This window comes from Perognathus longimembris, chromosome 24, assembly GCF_023159225.1.
Source record: "Perognathus longimembris pacificus isolate PPM17 chromosome 24, ASM2315922v1, whole genome shotgun sequence".
Lineage (NCBI taxonomy): Eukaryota > Metazoa > Chordata > Mammalia > Rodentia > Heteromyidae > Perognathus > Perognathus longimembris.
Genome location: NC_063184.1, coordinates 22,262,844 through 22,282,106, shown reverse-complemented (window position 1 = coordinate 22,282,106; position 19,263 = coordinate 22,262,844). Strand labels below are relative to the sequence as shown.

The window sequence follows — 19,263 nt, the reverse complement described above, 5'->3', positions numbered from 1 at the left end:
TGAGTGTTTTGAAAACAAGTTCCTATATAAGTGATGGAGTTCTTCCCCTTCAAATAGAAGCAGTTATCCTTCTAAACATATTGAGAAATATTATTTTGATAGTTCATTTTGTCCACAATTAAATCAGTATATATGATTAAAGTAAAACTGTAGAAAAATAATCCTCATGCAGTAATTGATAGATGAGACATTGTCCTAGGATTAGGCGTGGTATTCCTATTCCAATTAATGCATTACAGTGCCTGAGTTACTGGTGTATAGATAACTTTCTCATTAAGTCAGATGTCCTCACTGAGCTCCCTACAGCATGCTGTGGTTGTGTCCTATCATATGCCATAGGCTGATATTTAAGAAGTTGGAAATGGCATTTCTGATGGCTTCATTTGCTATTGAAAATGAGAAGGCATGCAGGACCCTTTGTAACCAATTATTCCATGATCATCCTAAGAGTTCTCTGTAAGGTCTTCACACAGGTCACTGGACTGTTCTTCAGGCAGAAAAGTGACCAGAGCTGTTTTCCCTTTCAGCTCGGGTGCTGGAATCCTGTCACAGGTCTGAACGGGTCACTGACAGACAAGAAGCTGGAGAATAATATGCGTGGCGTGGTTCTACGTGTGGTCACTGTTCTGGTGAGTCTCACTAGCCTTCTCGGGCTTCTTTTCAACTACATCCCTGTACGTTTTATTAAGTGATGCAGTCATCTAAAAAGAGCTTTAAGCAAATTCTGACTGTGCTTTCTGAGATACTGTTAATGGTCACATTTTTCTCAGCCTTCAGTTAATGTGGATCAAAAACAGACATCGGCAGTTTTTTCTTTTAATGACAGTGCTTTGGTTAGCATTCCTTAGACATGCCAGGCCTCATTTCCATCCCTCCCCCATGGTTTTCTATAAAGTATAAAGTACAAGCATCCCTCAGACATAACTTCCTGGGACTATAGCATGTATAAATGAAGATAGCTATGACCAATGAATGTACATTTGACATTTTTAGAGCATTCAACAATTCAGCAATAGTAAATCACTAATAGACTAATAGAAGTAGACTAGGGGCCTACTTCAAAGGAAAGATTACTCACCTTTTTAACAAATATTTATGGAGAATCAGCTGTATTCAAAGATCTATGTGGATTAGTGGGGATATTGGCATATAGAATAGGCAACTGTGACTATTTTTATGGAGCTAACCATGTAGTGACTTAGTGACTCTGACTAGGATTATAGGTATGAAACATTTGAGACAATGCCATTTACCTGTTATAAAATTAATTCTAAATATTATTATATATTACATATATTGTTAATATTATAATTATTCTGAATATTGCAATTTTCTCTCCTAATAAATATGCAAAAGAATAGAAGTATTCTTGATAAGCAGTGAAATGTTCAAGTGGCAAATCTCTCAGCAGCCATAAAACATGAAGATATGTACATTTTCCTGCTACCACATGTTTAACTTTGTGCTCCTTCATAGCATGTCTCAAAACTTAGACATAGCTAGCTAGCTTTATGTTTTTCTAGGAAATCCAACTCATTTTTACATTTTAAAAAGATCTTTTCTAAACTAAATTAAGCATAGAATTAGTAAATTTGCATTATTTAGTCATTAAGCAAGTAGTTAATAATTACCATATATGGGACTTGGTAATAAATATAAGGTAATTAATACTTAAGCACTGTCTTGAAAGTATGTATAGGGTTATTTTAGGAAAATGCATGTACAATGAATTATCCGATTTATTCCTCACAGTATATCTCAGGTATTAAGACTATGCTGGTTCTAAAAATATCCAAGAATAAATGAGATCATTCTGAAGCTGAAATATATATGTGTGTATATATATACCCATACATACGTATACATATGTGTATATGTGTGTATATATATGTGTGTGTGTATATATATACCCATACATATGTATGGTATATATATACACACACACACACACATATATATATATATATGTTTACAACAGAGTTGGAATTCAAACCCAGACTATCTTGACACCAGCCCTCTTAACCCTTTCCCTCAATGACACATTATGTTCTCTCCATTCCTACTGTGATAATAGTGAGCAATGAGGTATCTGTAGGCTTGTATTTGACCTGAGAATTGGAAATGTTTAACTCTGATTGAGGTAAAAGTACATTTTATTGGGAAAGCTTCATAAGGCCCATTATTTTAAATTCATTTCCAAGCTGAATACAATGGTTGGCATTTTGTTCATGAAATGGTAAGTGCTTCCCATGGGGTTAATGCCTGCTCAATCGAGGTTTCCCTCATCACTTACAATGCTCTGTTTCCTGCGAGCTCAGGCTGGCACGCTGAGTACGGTTGCCACATGTCCCTGTCCATGTAGTTAGTAAAAGCTACAGTTAAGTTTCAGACTCAGAGAGTTCAGTTCAGAGGCCTTGTCTTGAGTGACTGTCTCCTGAATCAGAGTTTAGATTAAATACAACAATTGAAATGGGAACATTGCAGGTTATCAACTAGAAACTTGGAAGCTTTTTTTTTTGGCCAGTCCTGGGCCTTGGACTCCGGGCCTGAGCACTGTCCCTGGCTTCTTCCCGCTCAAGGCTAGCACTCTGCCACTTGAGCCACAGCGCCGCTTCTGGCCGTTTTCTGTATATGTGGTGCTGGGGAATCGAACCTAGGGCCTCGTGTATCCGAGGCAGGCACTCTTGCCACTAGGCTATATCCCCAGCCCCATTGGAAGCTTTTTAAAAGAAATTTCCTCACATAAAGCTTAAGTTTGTCTTGCGCCACCACCAAAGACAAAGAAAGATTTTTTTTTTTTTTTTTTTTTTGGCCAGTCCTGGGCCTTGGACTCAGGGCCTGAGCACCATCCCTGGTTTCTTCCCGCTCAAGGCTAGCACTCTGCCACCTGAGCCACGGCGCCCCCTCTGGCCGTTTTCCATATATGTGGTGCTGGAAGTGGAAGAAAAGAAGGAATGAGAGCTTCACAAAGCAAGAATGGCTTCCACCTATGGTCCTATCTACCCAGGAGGTTATTCTGAGGATCTTGACTCAAAGTCAGTGTTGGCAGACACTTATCTCCAAATAATCCGGATCTGGAATTGTGGCTCAAGTGGTAGAGCACCAGCCATAAGCAAAAAGTCACTCAAGCTGGGCACAGAATCAGCACCAAGTGAATGATACAGAATTGTTTAATGTGCTTTTGGTCTGAGAGGCAATTATCATTTGCTTTTATTGTTAAAACTTTTAAAATTGTATGCAGCCTAATGTTTCATAATTCAGTATTTTACAGTTTTAAGGAAGCCATGATTTATACAAAACTAGCATAATGGATAAATGGAAATAAAGAATGAAATAGGGCATCATTGTGAAAGTTCTTGATTCTCTAAGGAAATAGTAATTCACATATAAGGAAAAAAATATCTTGTTTTCTTGGAGTGTGACTCTCCAGAAAATTTATGAATTTAACCTGCATAGAATAAATTCAGGAAAAGAGTATATTCCTTTTTTGAGGGACAATATTGACTGACATATAAGTATCAAATTCTTAATTTGTATACAAGAACACAAAGCAATATTATATTTAGTTCTACATATTGACATGTCTATCTATCTGTCTGTCTGTCTACCTACCTGTCTGTCTGTATGTATATATGTAAATCCAACAATGTCCATAGTTTCCTCTTAGCCCACCTTTTTACAAAAAGAATAAATAGGAAGGTTGTATGTGTATGTGCACAGGCATGTCAGTACTGGGGCTTGAACTCAGGGCCTTCCAGCCCTGAGTTTGGCTTTATTGCTCAAGGCTGGCACTGTACCACTTGAACAACACCTTTACTTTTTTTTTCTTATTTATTGTCAAAGTGAGGTACAGAGAGGTTACAGTTTCATATGTTAGGCCTTGGGTACATTTCTTGTACTGTTTGTTACCTCCTCCTCATTACCCCCTTTCCCTCCCCCTTTCCCTCTCCTCCCGTGAGTTGTTCAGTTGGTTTACACCAAATAGTTTCGCAAGTATTGCTTTTGGAGTCGTTTGACTTTTTATCCTTTGTCTCTTGATTTTGGTATTCCCTTTCACTTCCCTAGTTCTAATATCAGTATATACAGTTTCCAGTATACTCAGATGAGATACAGTAATAGTGCGGGTACAACCACAGGAAGGGGGTACAAGAGGATCATCAACATTAGAAGCTACGGTTTCACATGGCATGTTGAAAGTAATTACAACAGTGATATAACAGTCGTTTTCATAACATGGAGTTTTGGTATTTTTTCTTACTAATTGCAGATAAGAGTCTCACTGGCTTTTCTGCCCAGTTTGCTTCAAACAGTCATCCTTGTATCTCAGCCCCCTGAACAGCTAAGGTTATATATAGGTGTGAGCCAGCAGTGCCAGCTTAGTTATAATTCCAAGTTCTTCAGTCTATTTCATTATTCCTCTCTACTTTATCTCTTTCCTCAACAAACTTACACTAAGAGGTATGTATTATATACTGTAAAGAACATTTATAATCAAAAGGTACTAGTTTTTGTCTCAGCTTTCCTGCTTAACAAGCTCTTGAATTTTATAGAAGCCTATTTTGAAACTCAACTTTCTATCTGGAAAAAAAAACTGACTGCAAATGGTTGTCAAGATGGGTAAAAGCTGTGTGAAATCAGGTGTACTAAAATAAAATACGCATGGTTTCTATAGAAGCACCATTATCTCCATGAGAGAACTCCAGTGAGGAAATTAAGTAAAAAACAAAAACAAAAGCATAAGTGATTATGAAGGTATAATTAATCAATGCCAGGAAACCTCAGATATTTTTGAGAGATTGTCTGCAAGCCCCTAAGGCAGACCAATTAAATGTGACCTGAAGAATCATGAGTCACAGCCACGCTTTCAAACTTGGCTAATGAGGAGGGTCAGCCATTGAAGTTGGTGCTTCCTAGAGGAAAAATAAACAAAACACCTATTACCCCCTAGGCATCCCAAAAGATGATCTTCAAAGACTTTGCATGCCAATTATATTGTCTCATATGAATTGTATTTTGTCCCACACTAGTTTTGAATATGTTCTTGATGTTAGTATACATTTTTTAATGTTATTGTAAAGGTGATGTACAGAGAGGTTACAGTTATATGTCAGGTAAACAGTTCTTTTTGAACAATGTCACCTCTCCCCTTGTTTTCTCCCAGTTTTCCCCTCCTAAGCCCCTGTCCCCAAGTTGTGTAGTTCATTTTCAAATGAATATCACTGCTGCATTTATTCACCCTTTGTCCTACCATTTCTGGGCTCTCCCTTACCCTGAAATGCCACTAGGAATTGATTTGAAATGTCATTAACCTTGGGTTTTTTGTTAAGACATTCTGCATGATTTTCCTCCATAGAAACCTTCAGTGTTTTCATTCTTCACCCAGGAGTTGAAGCTATCTTTGGTCTCAGCTATTGAGCCTCTTAAACCTGGAGCTAATATTAGGTGTTAGGGGATTAAGTTGGACATGGGACTCTACTGGGCTTGTCCAGACAGCAAGAAGATTGGAGGGAGCTGATGGTAAACTTTGTTAGCTCCCACACTGTCATCCATAGGGAGGTCCTCTGGAAGGAGTTAAAAGTAAAGTAGGATTCAAGTCTCCTACACAAGAATGGCAACTATGGCTCAGGAAATGTCCAGTGGATAATGTAGAAACTAAATGGAGAATCACACTCAGATATGCTAAACACCATACAATGCTACTGTAATGGGACACACAGTAGAGATAGTATGGTGGTTTTGAACACAGCTCCTGGAGCACATCCAGTGCGAGGCTGGCAGGATGGGGAATCCAGTTCTTGGAAAAATGAGCAAAGCATCCAGCAACTCAACAAAGCAAAACAAAATGACCTTGAGGTGTCTATGGGAATACTCTGATATTGGATGAGACTTGTAGTTAGTCTACATGAATAATAATTACAAATCAACACAAAAAAAGAAAATAACTACCAACAGACAAAGGTGGTCTTTACCTCAACTCTTCACACCTGTAATTGTAGCTAACCAGGAGACTAAGTTACTGAGGATCAAAATTCAAAGTCTCCCAAAAAAGCCCATGAGACACTCTCAAAAGCTCAGCACACAAAACAGGGCTAGAGGCATAAAAGAAATGATAGAACAATATAAAGAATCTATCAAAAGTACAAAGATATTCTATTCTACTAAGGATTTAAAGTATTCTAAAATAAACTAGAATATTATCTGGGATAAGTAATATTGAAACACGGGAAATTTTTGTAGTCTGTGTTAAAAGTTCTCTCTTACAACCTTCTCCAAAGATAAAGAAATTTGTGCATGTAAAGTAAACATTATATAAATAGATACTGTTTATCAACAGGATAAAGTACGATTGTTAAAAGTTTCGTCTAGCCTCAGATTTAGGTAAAATGCTGTTCATTTTCATTGTTGAAACAGTGGCCTCAGTAGACATAGCTTTAAAATAGCTCTACCGTCTACACATATTTTGTTCTCTCTCTGCTGACTGTACTCATTTTAGGTAAAAGAGAAAAATGTAATTTTTATAAACAGACACTTGAGGGAAAATGGTATATGCAAACGATGTAATTTATAGCCACATTGGAATATGTGTTCACCGCAGTGCTGACTGAATGAACCCGTCATGAGAACTGATGCGCAATGATGCCTTGCAGATTTGCTGTCTTGTGCATCACACTGGCTATTGAAATGACAGCTGCCAGGCAGACATGTGTTAGTGTATCTCTTGTACTTGAGGTAATTGTGCATGACCTGTTTCTCCTCTTGGAAACCATAACCTGAATTCTCATAGTACACAGTTAATAAATATTTCAGAGACAGATTGTATCATTGACTTCTGTAAAACAGATTTACTACTTGTCTCTAGAAGGTTAGAATGAGATTGGCAGAGTCATTTGCAAATTCAAAAGATGCAAAACCAAGAGGAGCATGAGCTTTCATGGCTTCTGTACTTTCTAGGGAGTTGTAGCAACTATATTATTTCATTCAGAAATGCAATCTAAAAGGAAGCCAGAGACTCTGAAGTTGTAAGTTATCTTTTGACAATGGGGTAGTTGAAGTGTGGTCACAACAACACAAAACCAGCTCTCCAAAAAAATTCCTCAAAAGTGAACATAAGGGCTGGGAATATGGCCTAGTGGCCTTGTATACATGAAGCCCTGGGTTCGATTTCTCAGCACCACATATAGAAAACAGCCAGAAGTGGCGCTGTGGCTCAAGTGGCAGAGTGCTAGCTAGCCTAGAGCAAAGAGAAGCCAAGGACAGTGCTCAGGCCCTGAGTTCAAGCCCCAGGACTGGCAAAAAAAAAAAAAAAGTGAACATAAGCCAGGTGCCAGGAGCTCATGCCTATAATCCTAGCTACTCAGGATGCTGAGATCTGAGGATTGAGGCTCAAAGTCATTCCAGACAGGAAAATCCTTGACACCTTATCTCCAATTAACCACCAAGAAACTGAAAGTGCAGCTGTTGCTCATATGATAGAGCACCATCATTGAGCATGAAAACCCAAAGACAGCATTGAGTTCAAGCCCCAGGATCAGAAGAACAAAAACAACAAATGTGAACATGAAAATAAGTGCTAAAACCTGGAGACTTACTGCAAAGATAAATGTTACTTCTTAGAGCTAAAAAGGAATACATTAAAGAATTGATAACTATTCATAATTTCATATAAAATTGTCAATTAACTTACTGATTTGTCTTATTTGGGGCATGTTAATATAAGCTTTTCCAGAACCTTCAGGAATATTATTTACATTTGTTATTGGCTGAAACAACTACTATTGAATTCTTCATGTTACATATATGTACATAATATTCATCAAATCCTTATTTGCCTAATTCTCTGCCCCCCTTGATGGAGTAAAGGGCCTGGTGGAAATTCTTGCAGTAAACAACTACAAAGAAGAGTGGGGTATGTTAAATCATTTTCAGACTTTGATCAACAGGTAGCAATGAACTTTGATTCCTGAAAAGTTAGAACTAGAGGATCTCAATATTTACTCCAGCATTGTGGGTGCTGGATGTTTCTGTAGTTAAGGCACAGAGATGAGTGTAGATTGTGACACTCAAATAAGATCCTGATGCTTGAAGTTTAACTACCACTCTGGGCTGCTAGAAAGGGTAGGGGATGGGATTCTGGAGGTGGTGACAGGTAATGAAAGACTGAGGAGAGGAAGACTATCGTCCACAAGGGCTCTCTCAGTATCCAGGTGACATTGCTCAGGTAACAGCTCTCAGAAGTCACCGGAAGTGCCAAATCCTTCTTGCTGAATGATTTTTCTTTCCTTTCCTGTTGCAGTATATGAGATAATCATCTCCAGTTGATGAAATACCAGGGAGGAAGTCCTTAATAATTAACATGTCTTCCATTTGTTATATAAAAAACTCCGGAAAGCTTCTCCCTGTGCTTGAAAGAGAAAAAGGAGGGAAAAATAAAAGATAAGGGGATAGAAGATCTGAAAGACTGGTTCTCTCTTGCTTATTTTTGTTTATGGTGCTGAGGATTAAGTCCAAGTATGTACTACTGAGTTATACCTTCAACCCCCTGTTCTCCTTTAGTTCCAACCACTCATTAAAGGTGAAGTACTGTTTCCTGAGTACCAACACTATGAGGAAAGCTGTTTCAGAAATTTGCGTAGAAGTCCTTTTGAGCCCTGGCTGGATACTCATTCATCTCTGTATAAAAAGAAATAAAGAATGGACAGAAGCAGACTGATTACCAGAGCTCACACGAGATGCAAGGTTCTTTGAGAAAGATTTCATTTAGGAGACTTTAGTTTATACAGGTGTAAAAGAACATGTGGGAAAAAATGCCTTTATCATTGTATTAAACAGAATTTATTATATACATGGTGAGCAAATTTATACATAAACGGGAAACTGCCACACATCTGCACTTCAGAGTTTTCAATGTCACTGACTTCTTAAAATATCCAACTTTCAGTAGGCTCTCCCATGTCACATCTCCTCTTGGAGAGCTTAAAACATGCTGTGGTAGTTTCGCTGCTGAGGTAAACTAGCACTGGGTAAGAGATGCACACAAACAGACATTCAAGTCACAAGATGTCCTTTGCCAGGGTCAAATAATCATTCTGCTTTAAAAGGCGTAAGAAGTAGTTGATGGTGAGACATATCACAAGGACTGTGGAAGGTAACACCTATTCAGGGCCCAAGAATGACATGCTTTGAGGTGGGAGGGGATATATGAATTTGTACAGCTCACAAAAACAAAGAAAGTCGATCAATACATTTCATAAATACACTGGTAGGGCCTGAGGTAGTTGGGCTAATCCAAAGCTGGGAAGCCTTTTCTATAAGTTTAAGATGTTATTTTACAACAATTTCAGCTTCAAGGTAGATGAACGGTTAGTGGCTTTCTAAACTTCCTTTTACATTCAGAGATTTCTACCCTAATATAGGGATGCCACTCAGACACAGTTCAAAGTAAACAGTTATTTTATTTTCCTAAAGGATCGAAAATAGCGCTAGATAATTTCAACTCTTAGATATGCAACGTTCCATGTCTTCTTCATCAGTCATGTTCTGCCCAGCAAGGATCAGTCTGCAGGATCTTTAACCAAGTTCAGGCTTCTTCAGAACACAGACTGTGAACATCACATTTACATCTCAGAAATCTCCCAGTCAGTGGGGGACAAACAAGTTTGAAATGATAAGGTAATAAGTTGTTTCAGTAAGCAAAAGAAAAACATAAGGTGACAAAACTTGGTATGCTTTTTCAGCCTCCTCTCCAAAAGCCACACACAAGTCTTAGGGGCAGCCTTACCAAAGAGCAAGCCATTCCCCCAGGAGGACATAGATTCTTTCAAAAGCAACAGTAACAGCTTTTGACCAGGACAAGAACATGTATCAAATCACTACCCATTGCCCTAAATGGCACTCTAGTGTTCTGAAGTGGGAAGCAATATCTCCAAAGAGCATCCAGTCTGGGAATGGTTTAACTCATCTCTCACCTCTGTTATTAAAACTCAGCTTCCTCTGGGGAGGCCGCAAGCAGTCAAGGATAGAACTGCCATACTGCATGGAGGACTCAGAAATGGAAAAGTTAGTTAAGGAAAAGAAGGCAAATGCACTGTTATATAAGGATACATCCCTTGGGTTTTTTAATGATCACTTGAAATAAAAAGAGATTTGGGTTTTAATGTGCTGTTTCATAGCTCCTCCATGTAAATGTCCTGGTAATTATTTTAACCTGGAAACAATACATCTGGCATGAGGGAAGTGAATTGGTGTCTCTTCCTGGTGTTAACTCTTTGACCAAAAGGTTTCAAGTGCTCTAGGCTGAGACTCAGGAGAAAATCAAGCGTGTGTGTGTGTGTGTGTGGTGTGTGTGTGTGTGTGTGTGTGTGTGTGTGTGTGTGGTATATCCTAGGGCTTGAACACATGGCATCGGTGCTGTTCCTATTTTTTTGTTTAGTTAAAGCTAGTGTTATAGGGCTTGAGACACAGCTCCACTTGCAACTTTGGGGGAGTTAATTAGGATAAGAGTGTCAGGGGCGTTGAACTCTGATCCTCAGATCTTAGCCTCTTGAGTAACTAAGATTACAAGCATGAGCTACCAGCAACTGGCTTTGACATGATTTTTGAACTGGGAAAGTGAAATGCTTGGGCTAAATCTTTTTTTCCTTTGATTTGTATGTAATGTGCTCTGCAGTTCAATTAAAACTAAAAACCTGCTATGTTTTACAGAGCCAAATACAATCTCCCAAACTATGGTCAATAAAACACTCTAGGAAATGAAGCATCAAGATTGAATGGTCTGAAGTCAAACAGGGAATAAAAAAAGAAAAAACAACTGATTAGCATTTGAAAGCAATGGTTTTTACTTTTTTAAAAGTCAAGGAGAATTTTATTTTTAATGATCACCTATCAAAACAAAGGGTTTGAAAAAATCCCACCTTTGTTTTATGATTGCCTTCAAAAATTTAAGAATGACGTCGTTCTTCCACCCCCAAAATCAAGATGTGTTTCAATACTTGACATGTCATATTTAGAGACTTTTTTTTATAAAAGTTTTTCTTTCTAGTCCTGGGGCTTGAACTCAGGACCTGGGCACAATACCTGAGTTTCTTCTGCTCAAGTCTAGAACTCTATCACTTGAGCCACTTCTGGCTTTTTCAGAGTTGCTTATTGGAGAAAAAAAGTCTCACAGCCTTTCCTGCCTGGGCTGGCTTCCAACTGGGATCCTCAGATCTCAGCCTCTTGACTAGCTAGGATTACTGGTTTACAGGTGTGAGCCACCCACGCTCTGCTTGGGGACATTTTTTAAAGCATATATTGAAGAATATATGAATAAGAAGCACGAATACTCACACACACACACACACACACACACACACACACTCTAAATGATATTGGCCACATTCAGTAATGCCATCTTATAGATGAAATAATTATCAGGGATGGTTTTAGGTTAAGCATTCCAATTGATTGTGCAACAAAATATAGCAATGGAGAAACTATGTCTGTTTTCCAGAAAATTATAAGAATTTTCTTCTAATTCCTCTACAGGTATCCCCATAATTACATCCCTGTTGAAGCCCACATAGACAGTTCTTTTGGTGAGAGTGCCACAGTGAACAGTTTTATGTGCCTTAATATTCATTTTCATAGCCCTTCTAGCACTCGTCTTTCGTTTTAATATACTTTCTTTTGTGAAACTCAAAATATTGCCTCTGTATCTTGAAATACAGACTTCTTCCCTTTTTTTTTTCTAAATCCCTACAGGTTTGTTGCTTGCTTTTAAATATCGGCACCTTTCTGCTTTCAACTCTTCTGTTTCTGCCTTCCATGCAGGAGATCTATTCTTTTAAGTCCCCCACTGTGCTTCATAATAGAATCAAAAGGAAAAGGTACATCCTTCAGAAAGCATTCAGCTCACTAGAAATAGAAAACCTGTCACCTTATTGTAAAAACCTTAGATCAGCCAGACCACTGTCTGCAAGAGTGAGAGTAGCTTCTACAAAGGGTATAGAGTAGGGTTGGTGAAATTATTATTTCCCTTGTTCTCTCCAGAAATCCTGTCAGGGAAGAAACTGACTTTGTTCAGGAAATGACTGTCTACTATTGGAAGGAAAACTTTTCCTCAACACACTTAAGCTGGATGGTGGGAGAGCTGTGAATTAACTGACAGTAGACAGAGAATGGGAGAGAAGACTGGGTTTATCCACACAGGCATGTGCAAGTCACTCAGTAATACAAACACTTAGAAGGAAAAATTGACATTGTAACTGAAGAAAATGGGGTGCATATGGTTAGGATTTTAGGCAGATAGTTCATCTCCTTCCTGGAAATAGCAGACCACCTCTCGTAGAGAACTCCAAGCATCTCTATTTTTTTCAAAAATGTCTGCTTTAGCCTGATAAGGGAAATTCAGATAAGATTTCAAATGCTTTTCACTTTATAAATAATCTTTATGGCAAAATTGCTGATTGAAGTTCAAATGTGGCTCCAAAGAGAAAGAAAACACCCTTGGCTTTATTTTGCATATGATAGGAATTTTTTTGAGTTGTAGGAGGTTTTTGTTTTTTTTTTCTTTTTAGCCAAACAAGTGCTCTGTCATTTAAGCTCCTCCTCCAGCCCTTTTTGCTTTGTTTTATTTAGTAGATTTTCTAAAATGTATGCTTGGGACATCGTGAACCTTCATATTCCTACTAATGTATTCTGCACAGCTGGGATGATGGTCATTCACCACCATCAACCACATTTAAGATGAAATCTAATAAACTTTGGCAAGGACTCACCTTTAAGTGCCACCTTCACCTCCTGAGTTGCTAGGATTACAGCTATCAGCCACTGTGCGTGTCTGAAATGGAGTGTTTTCTTACTTCCGTGTGTTCAAAGACTAGCCCAAATTCAGCCTGTCTTATCCCCATGTAGTTTCCGTATTACTTCCCCCAAGTTTACACACACATACACATGTCTATCCTCTGACAGTCTAAATTCATCAATTAATTAAAGGAAGCCCAAATTAATGAATGGCTAAATATATAGAATTGGGTATCAGACAATTCAGGATTGAAATTTCAATCTTTTTAAATTTTTCAACCTAACTTTGTAACTTCATGCGTATTATTTCTTTCCCTTCAAGTTTCAGTTCTCTCATCTGTGATGTGGCAATAAAAATGCTGGCCAAATGTTTTTAAAAACTTAATAAGCTAATGAAAGTCATGTGATGAAGTTTATCAGGTACATACATAACTTGATCATTGTTGCTACTGTGTGTTATTTGCTTCTTCCTTTAGCCTGAAAACTCATGAGAAAGGAAGCTCCTCTATTCTAATACTGCCTTTATATGAGTAATTCTTCCATTTTATCTAAATGTCATTGCCCTCCCCCCATCTCCCCCACCCCAAGCCACTGAAATTTGGCGTCTGTTCTTATTTCACCAAAGAAACAAACAGATTTTCAAAATGTTTCCATGGTCTCCAACTTGAGAAATGCAATGCATGATCACGGGCCTGGTATCTTTGGACCTCCCCTTTCCACAAGAATCCAGGACAATTTTGCTCGGAAACACTGTCCTCACTTAATTCTGCAAGGACATCTCTTGTTTCTCTTTCCACCTCTCTGTTTCTTCTGGATTCCATATTCTTGTGCTGGATTCTTCGCTTCCAGAGAGTTCCATCACTGCCTCTGACAAGTGTTTACCTTTACTGTATTACTTTCTTGAAAAGTCTAAACAATATCTGGTCCAACTCTGGCTTTTCTCCTCTTCCCTTTGACTCATTTACTCATAGCTATTGTGAATACAAATATTCTTCATTTAATGTCAAAACTTAGATAATGTAGAAAACAAAAATCAATGATAGCAAACTCATCTATAATTGATCATTGAGAACATTAGTAATGTTTCAGTGTTTTACTAGTTAAACAATATTTTTGTTTATAACAATGAAAGAAATTAAAGCCCACACTCATAGGGCTCATGGGTAAAAATATATTTAAAAAAACAAAACAAAACTTAAACACACACATGATTATTTCTCTACATGGAAAATTACCAGATAAAATCATATGAACGTTTGCAGGCATTTTATTTCTCACTGAAAATTTGTTTCCTGAAATGTATGGTCAATCTTGGGTCACATTAGAGGTACACATAAAAGCCAACTGCCTTCTCTGGCTGCTGATAAACGTTAATTAGCATTCCCTTTCATCCTTGCCAATCTAATAAGCAAGAAAGAAAATAACTCTTATTCTAACTTTCATATTTCAAATGTTTCAAGAGAGCAAAAATAAATGTCACGCTCAAACTATCAAACTTTATACTTTTAAAATTTAACCTTCCAAGATTATGAATGAAATGATTATTTGAAAAGATAAGTATCTCCCTTTAAATGACTTTGAGTCATAATTAGGCAGAGGTATGTGTGTGTGCGCGCCACGTTTATTCATGCGCCATTACTGGAGCTTGAACTCTGGGCCTGGATGCTTTCCCTGAGGTTTTTTGGGTCAAGGCTGTCCTCTACCACTTGAGCCACAGCTCCACCTCTTGCTTTTTGTAATTATTTGGAGAGGAAAGTGTCATGGATTTTTTTTCCAGCCCTGACTGGCTTTAATCAGTGGTCCTCAGCTCTTAGCCTCCCAAATAGCTAGAATTACAGAATGAGCCACCGCCTGCATTGTGCAAGGCAGAGGTTTTTAAGACCACACATTTTAATACTTCCCTTTATTAAGTTACAATGTATATTCCTTTTGTCCTTAGTGCTGAAAGTTTTTACAATATACTCTCTTTGATTCTATGTTGAACATTCACCTTGAAGACTTTAATCTATTGATTCAAAGCCTTAGTTGCTTTAATAAAATTACCATGATACATACTCTGAATAAAAGGCATTTCAAGGTGAATCTCAGAAGTCCATGTCATCTGAGCACTGAGCCCTCTGTGGTAGGCCTCCAGGAAGGTGATGGCGTAGCATTGCATCACCTCTCAGTAAGTACTTACGACCCCACATCCAATATATCAGTGCATTCCATCAGCCTTGGCTCCAAAAGGACCTCGAGTCTGATTACATCTCCTTCCCTCCATTTACAGCCCCGTCATGATCAGCTCACCCCTGATGTACTGCAGATTCCTAATTGATCTCCTCGATGCTTATTTCTTCTAGTCTATTGTCAACAGTAACTGTCACATACACATGAAACTAATACCTGTTAGTAAATTGTTGAAATGTATCAGATTACATATCTCTTATATTCTGACCCCTTCTGGCTTCTTATTCCAGTAGTTTCCTATCTCGGGGTAAGTAATAGTTAAAACCCTCACAATGGTTTAAAAACCTTATTCAAGTTCCACCCTACCCAAACCCAGGGCCTCTGGATGCTGCCTACTCTCTGGCCCTAATGCCATTCATTCCAGCCATACATTTGTCTCCCCTGTCTCTCAAATTATTAGACTCTTTCCTGATGTATTTGTACTTTGTTGTCTCAGCTGCTATGTCTATGATATTCCTCTTTTAAAAATGTTATTGTAAAGGTGAAGTACAGAGGGGTTACAGTTACCTAAGTAAGGTAATTTGATCTCTCTCCTCAATCTCATTATTTGCTTAGTTTTTCTTTACACCTCAGAAAGTTCATGTGTGCATTTAACAATCCATAATCTACATTATTTTGTTTACTATCTGTCATTCCTACTTAGACTGAAGGCGTAGATATATAGAGAAGTATTGATTTATTTTATTATTTATTTTTTTGCTTACCACTGTATTCTTAGCATATACTGGGTTTGAACATACTCTTGCACGACCAAATGAATGATTGAATCTCTACTTTTTCCCTGTAAGTAATATTGTTTTGACTCAGTGGCATGAGTTCTAAAATACTGTTGTTGTTGTTGTTGTTGTTGTTGTTTTTAATTTTTACATGGCTTACTCTATATTCCAGCTATTGAATACTTTACATCTATTAAATGTCTCTATGTTTACATTTGTGTTCAGTTTAAAATAATTTTTCACATTTAAATAAATGCCTACAAAATCGAGGTTATAAAAATACATCAGATGTGTGTTTAGCCAGTTAAAATAATGAGTGATTTTTGTCCAGTTTTGCCAGTGGTAGTTGAATTTTATTATCTGGTAAAAATACACATGAAAAGACTTCAAAATGTATTGTGAATTTCATGTACATTTAGTGCACTACATCGTAAACATTTGCTCCTACATGAAAACCTTTCAGCAAAATCAAAATCCTTTAAAAGAAGGTTTTCCTTTGTATAGCCTCACGACCTGTTTTTCTCTTCTCAGCTACATACTCCATGACACCAAGATTATTCCATCCTCTCTAGCTGTTATGCTTTTCCTCCCATCCTGATGACTTGTCATCTCTTTATTAACAAATTCTGTACTTCTAGCCTTTGTGAACTTATAACCATTTCTAACACTCATGTATGCTCTATAAAACATAACGAGGTTTTCCCAAGGAGAATAGCGGCCATTAATTCTGCACATATCAAAGTAGAATGTGTCATTCCTGAGCAAAATAAGCTCCTCCCATGCATAACGACAACTTTTGTTTGCTTCAACCAAGAGTGTGGGTAATGGGAAAACAGTTTGAACAAGTCATTAAGATATATTCTCATTCTCTCTTGAATGTCTTTGAACTGTATGTGTGAAGAGAATTATAAGCAATTTCCAGTGACTCATCCCTAATTTGGGCTATGCGGGCAGTTCTGTAAAGTTGAGCATAATAAAATTTCTAAATAACCCCTGGAAAGAACCATGGCCACAAGAGTCTTGAGCTTGTACCTATCAAGAAAATCAGATTCCAAGTCCTTCCATTTCCTTACAAATGGGGCAGTTTTGTTCTTTCTGATAGAGGCATAGAATTCCACTGTGTACATTTACCACATTTTCCTGATCCACTCATCTACTGAGGGAAGTGAGCCAGACCCAAAGAAACATAGACTCTGTGGTTCCCCTCATAGGGAATAATTAGTACACGTCTAAGATAGTAATAGCAAAAGATCACAAAAGCTTAAGAGCTATATGCCCATATGAACACATAAGATGATCCTAAGTGAAATGAACTTCAAGTTATGGAAACAAGTGGTATATCACTGTTGTAGTTATTTTCAACATGCCATGTGAAATCATGCCCTTCTTCTTTTTTTTTTCCGTCTTCCCTTCCCATGGTTTTCCCCCTGTTATCACTGTAACTGATTTTAGTACCTGGGATATTGTATATATGTTTATTAGAACTAGGGAAGGGAAGGGGAATACCAAAGTGGGAGACAAAGTATGAAAAGACAAACCAATGCAACAGCAATACTTATAAAACTATATGGTATAAACCAATTGTACATCTCATGGGGGGAGAGGGAAGCGGGAAGGGAGGCGGGGGAAAATGAGGGAGGAGGTAACAAGTTGGGTAAGAAATGAACTCACTTCCTCACATATGAAACTGTAACTCCTCTGTACGTCACTTTGACAATAAATAAAGAATATCAGATTATTTTTAAAACCCTATTACTAGCCAACAATATAATATATTACTAAAAAAGGGGCACTAACTATAAATATTCGCAAGCTGCAAACAGTGTTGTAAATCAGCTCACCAGTTAGTATGAGATTTTTAAGTGATGGAATACAAATTCAGAATTATGAAGTTATTATCTAATAACCCTACAAGTGATGTGAATAAATCCTTACTAATATAAAAATTGCCAACCACTGAAACAGCCTTTTCCCCAAGTAAGTCTACAGATCCTCATGCTAATGCACTTAGATTGACGAACTGGGGACATTTTGAGAAAGCTTTGTTTATTCCAGATGCTGTAGGGCTTTTTGCTCAGAGAATCTGTCATGCAAGTGATCAGCAAATTGTGTTCCGCAATTTGTTTTCATTTAATCAGCAGACAGGTTTTCACCAATTTAGACTCAAGTCCTATTAATACTCATTGAAACTAATTTCTGGAAAATGAATTTTAACAATAGGAGTTTTATGATTTCCACTCCCCCCCACCGCCACCCCCCGTGCCCATCATAGAAGATTCATAGCTATGAATTCCAACTTTCAAGATACATGTCAAATAGACCTGGGCTGTAATCTTCAGTCATTAGGGCTATTGCTAAAGGCACTGAATCCTCTCTTCTACCACAATCCATTCTCTATACCTACAATTACTTTCCCTTTATCCATTCCCGCTTCCAAGGTGTTCCACCAAATAAAAGACCACATTTATATAGCTTCAGTACTTTTTATTATTTAGTGCCAGTTAACATACTTTTTCCTCTGTTTTGCAAAACAGCATATGTAGTGAGAAAAATGCATGATTAATTAATACATTAACTCCTCAGAACCAGTAGGGAAATATTGTCATTATCATAAAAGCTACTGCCCTTGGTGTATGTTTTTCTGATTATTCTCTATGCATTATCAGAGCTAAACCAAGTAGGATGATCACTGTCCTGATTTTTTTTCATTCTGTCTTGCTATAAACATAGGAATTCATAAACCACCCAATTTATTCTTGTTTTGAATGTTGTATGGTGAGAATTGTTTTTATGATATTATTTTAGGTTTTATGATATTATTTTCCTTTAAATCTTTCTTTACAAAATTCATTATAATGTATAGGCTATCTTTTCCATGTTCATAGTCATTTGAATTTTTGGATTATTCCCAGATTTATGTGTATGGATTTTTTTGTTAGCATATATTTGCTGTACAAAGGAGTTTTGCTGTGATATTTCTACACACGATCCAATGAACTTTGATCAAATTCTCTCCCCTTTATTACTTTTACCCATCCTTTCCTCTTTTTAAAACAATTTTCATGGATTTCATGATTCCCTTTTCAAACATTCAGATGGAATATTTCATTCATATTCACCCTTCCCCATTTATTTCCATATTTAGGCTATTAAAATCCTTACTATTGACGTACACATAGTTTGATGCCTAATATTTATTAGTGCTCACATACATTCAGCGGAATTGCCTGGACAAGGTTACAGACACTTGCATACTCAACCAATGTTTATGTGTTATGCAAAAGCAGGCAATCTTAACCTATGTGCAAATATATTTTTACACTACTAAATACATCAAAATGTTTTCCACAATTTAAAAAGCCCAGAAGCAGTTCTTTTTTTATTAATTAAATTTTATTGACAAGGTGTTGTGCAAAAGGGGTGCAGTTATATAATAAGGCAGTGAGTACATTTCTTGTGATATCTTACACCCTCATTTTTCTTTCCCTTCCCTAGATCAGGTATGCATATATACAATATCCAGTGTACCAAAATTATA

The 19,263-nt window shown here is 37.3% G+C and overlaps 1 protein-coding gene across 3 annotated transcripts in view; it reads left to right on the top strand.

Moving 5' to 3' along the window:
- Positions 1–19,263, top strand: part of Grid2 (glutamate ionotropic receptor delta type subunit 2) — a 1,008,435-nt gene that overhangs the window by 717,179 nt on the left and 271,993 nt on the right. For all 3 annotated transcript variants that reach the window (XM_048333648.1, XM_048333649.1, XM_048333647.1), the window contains one exon: positions 528–629. In XM_048333648.1, coding sequence (XP_048189605.1) covers positions 528–629 — 102 coding nt within the window. The remainder of the gene's footprint in view (positions 1–527; positions 630–19,263) is intronic.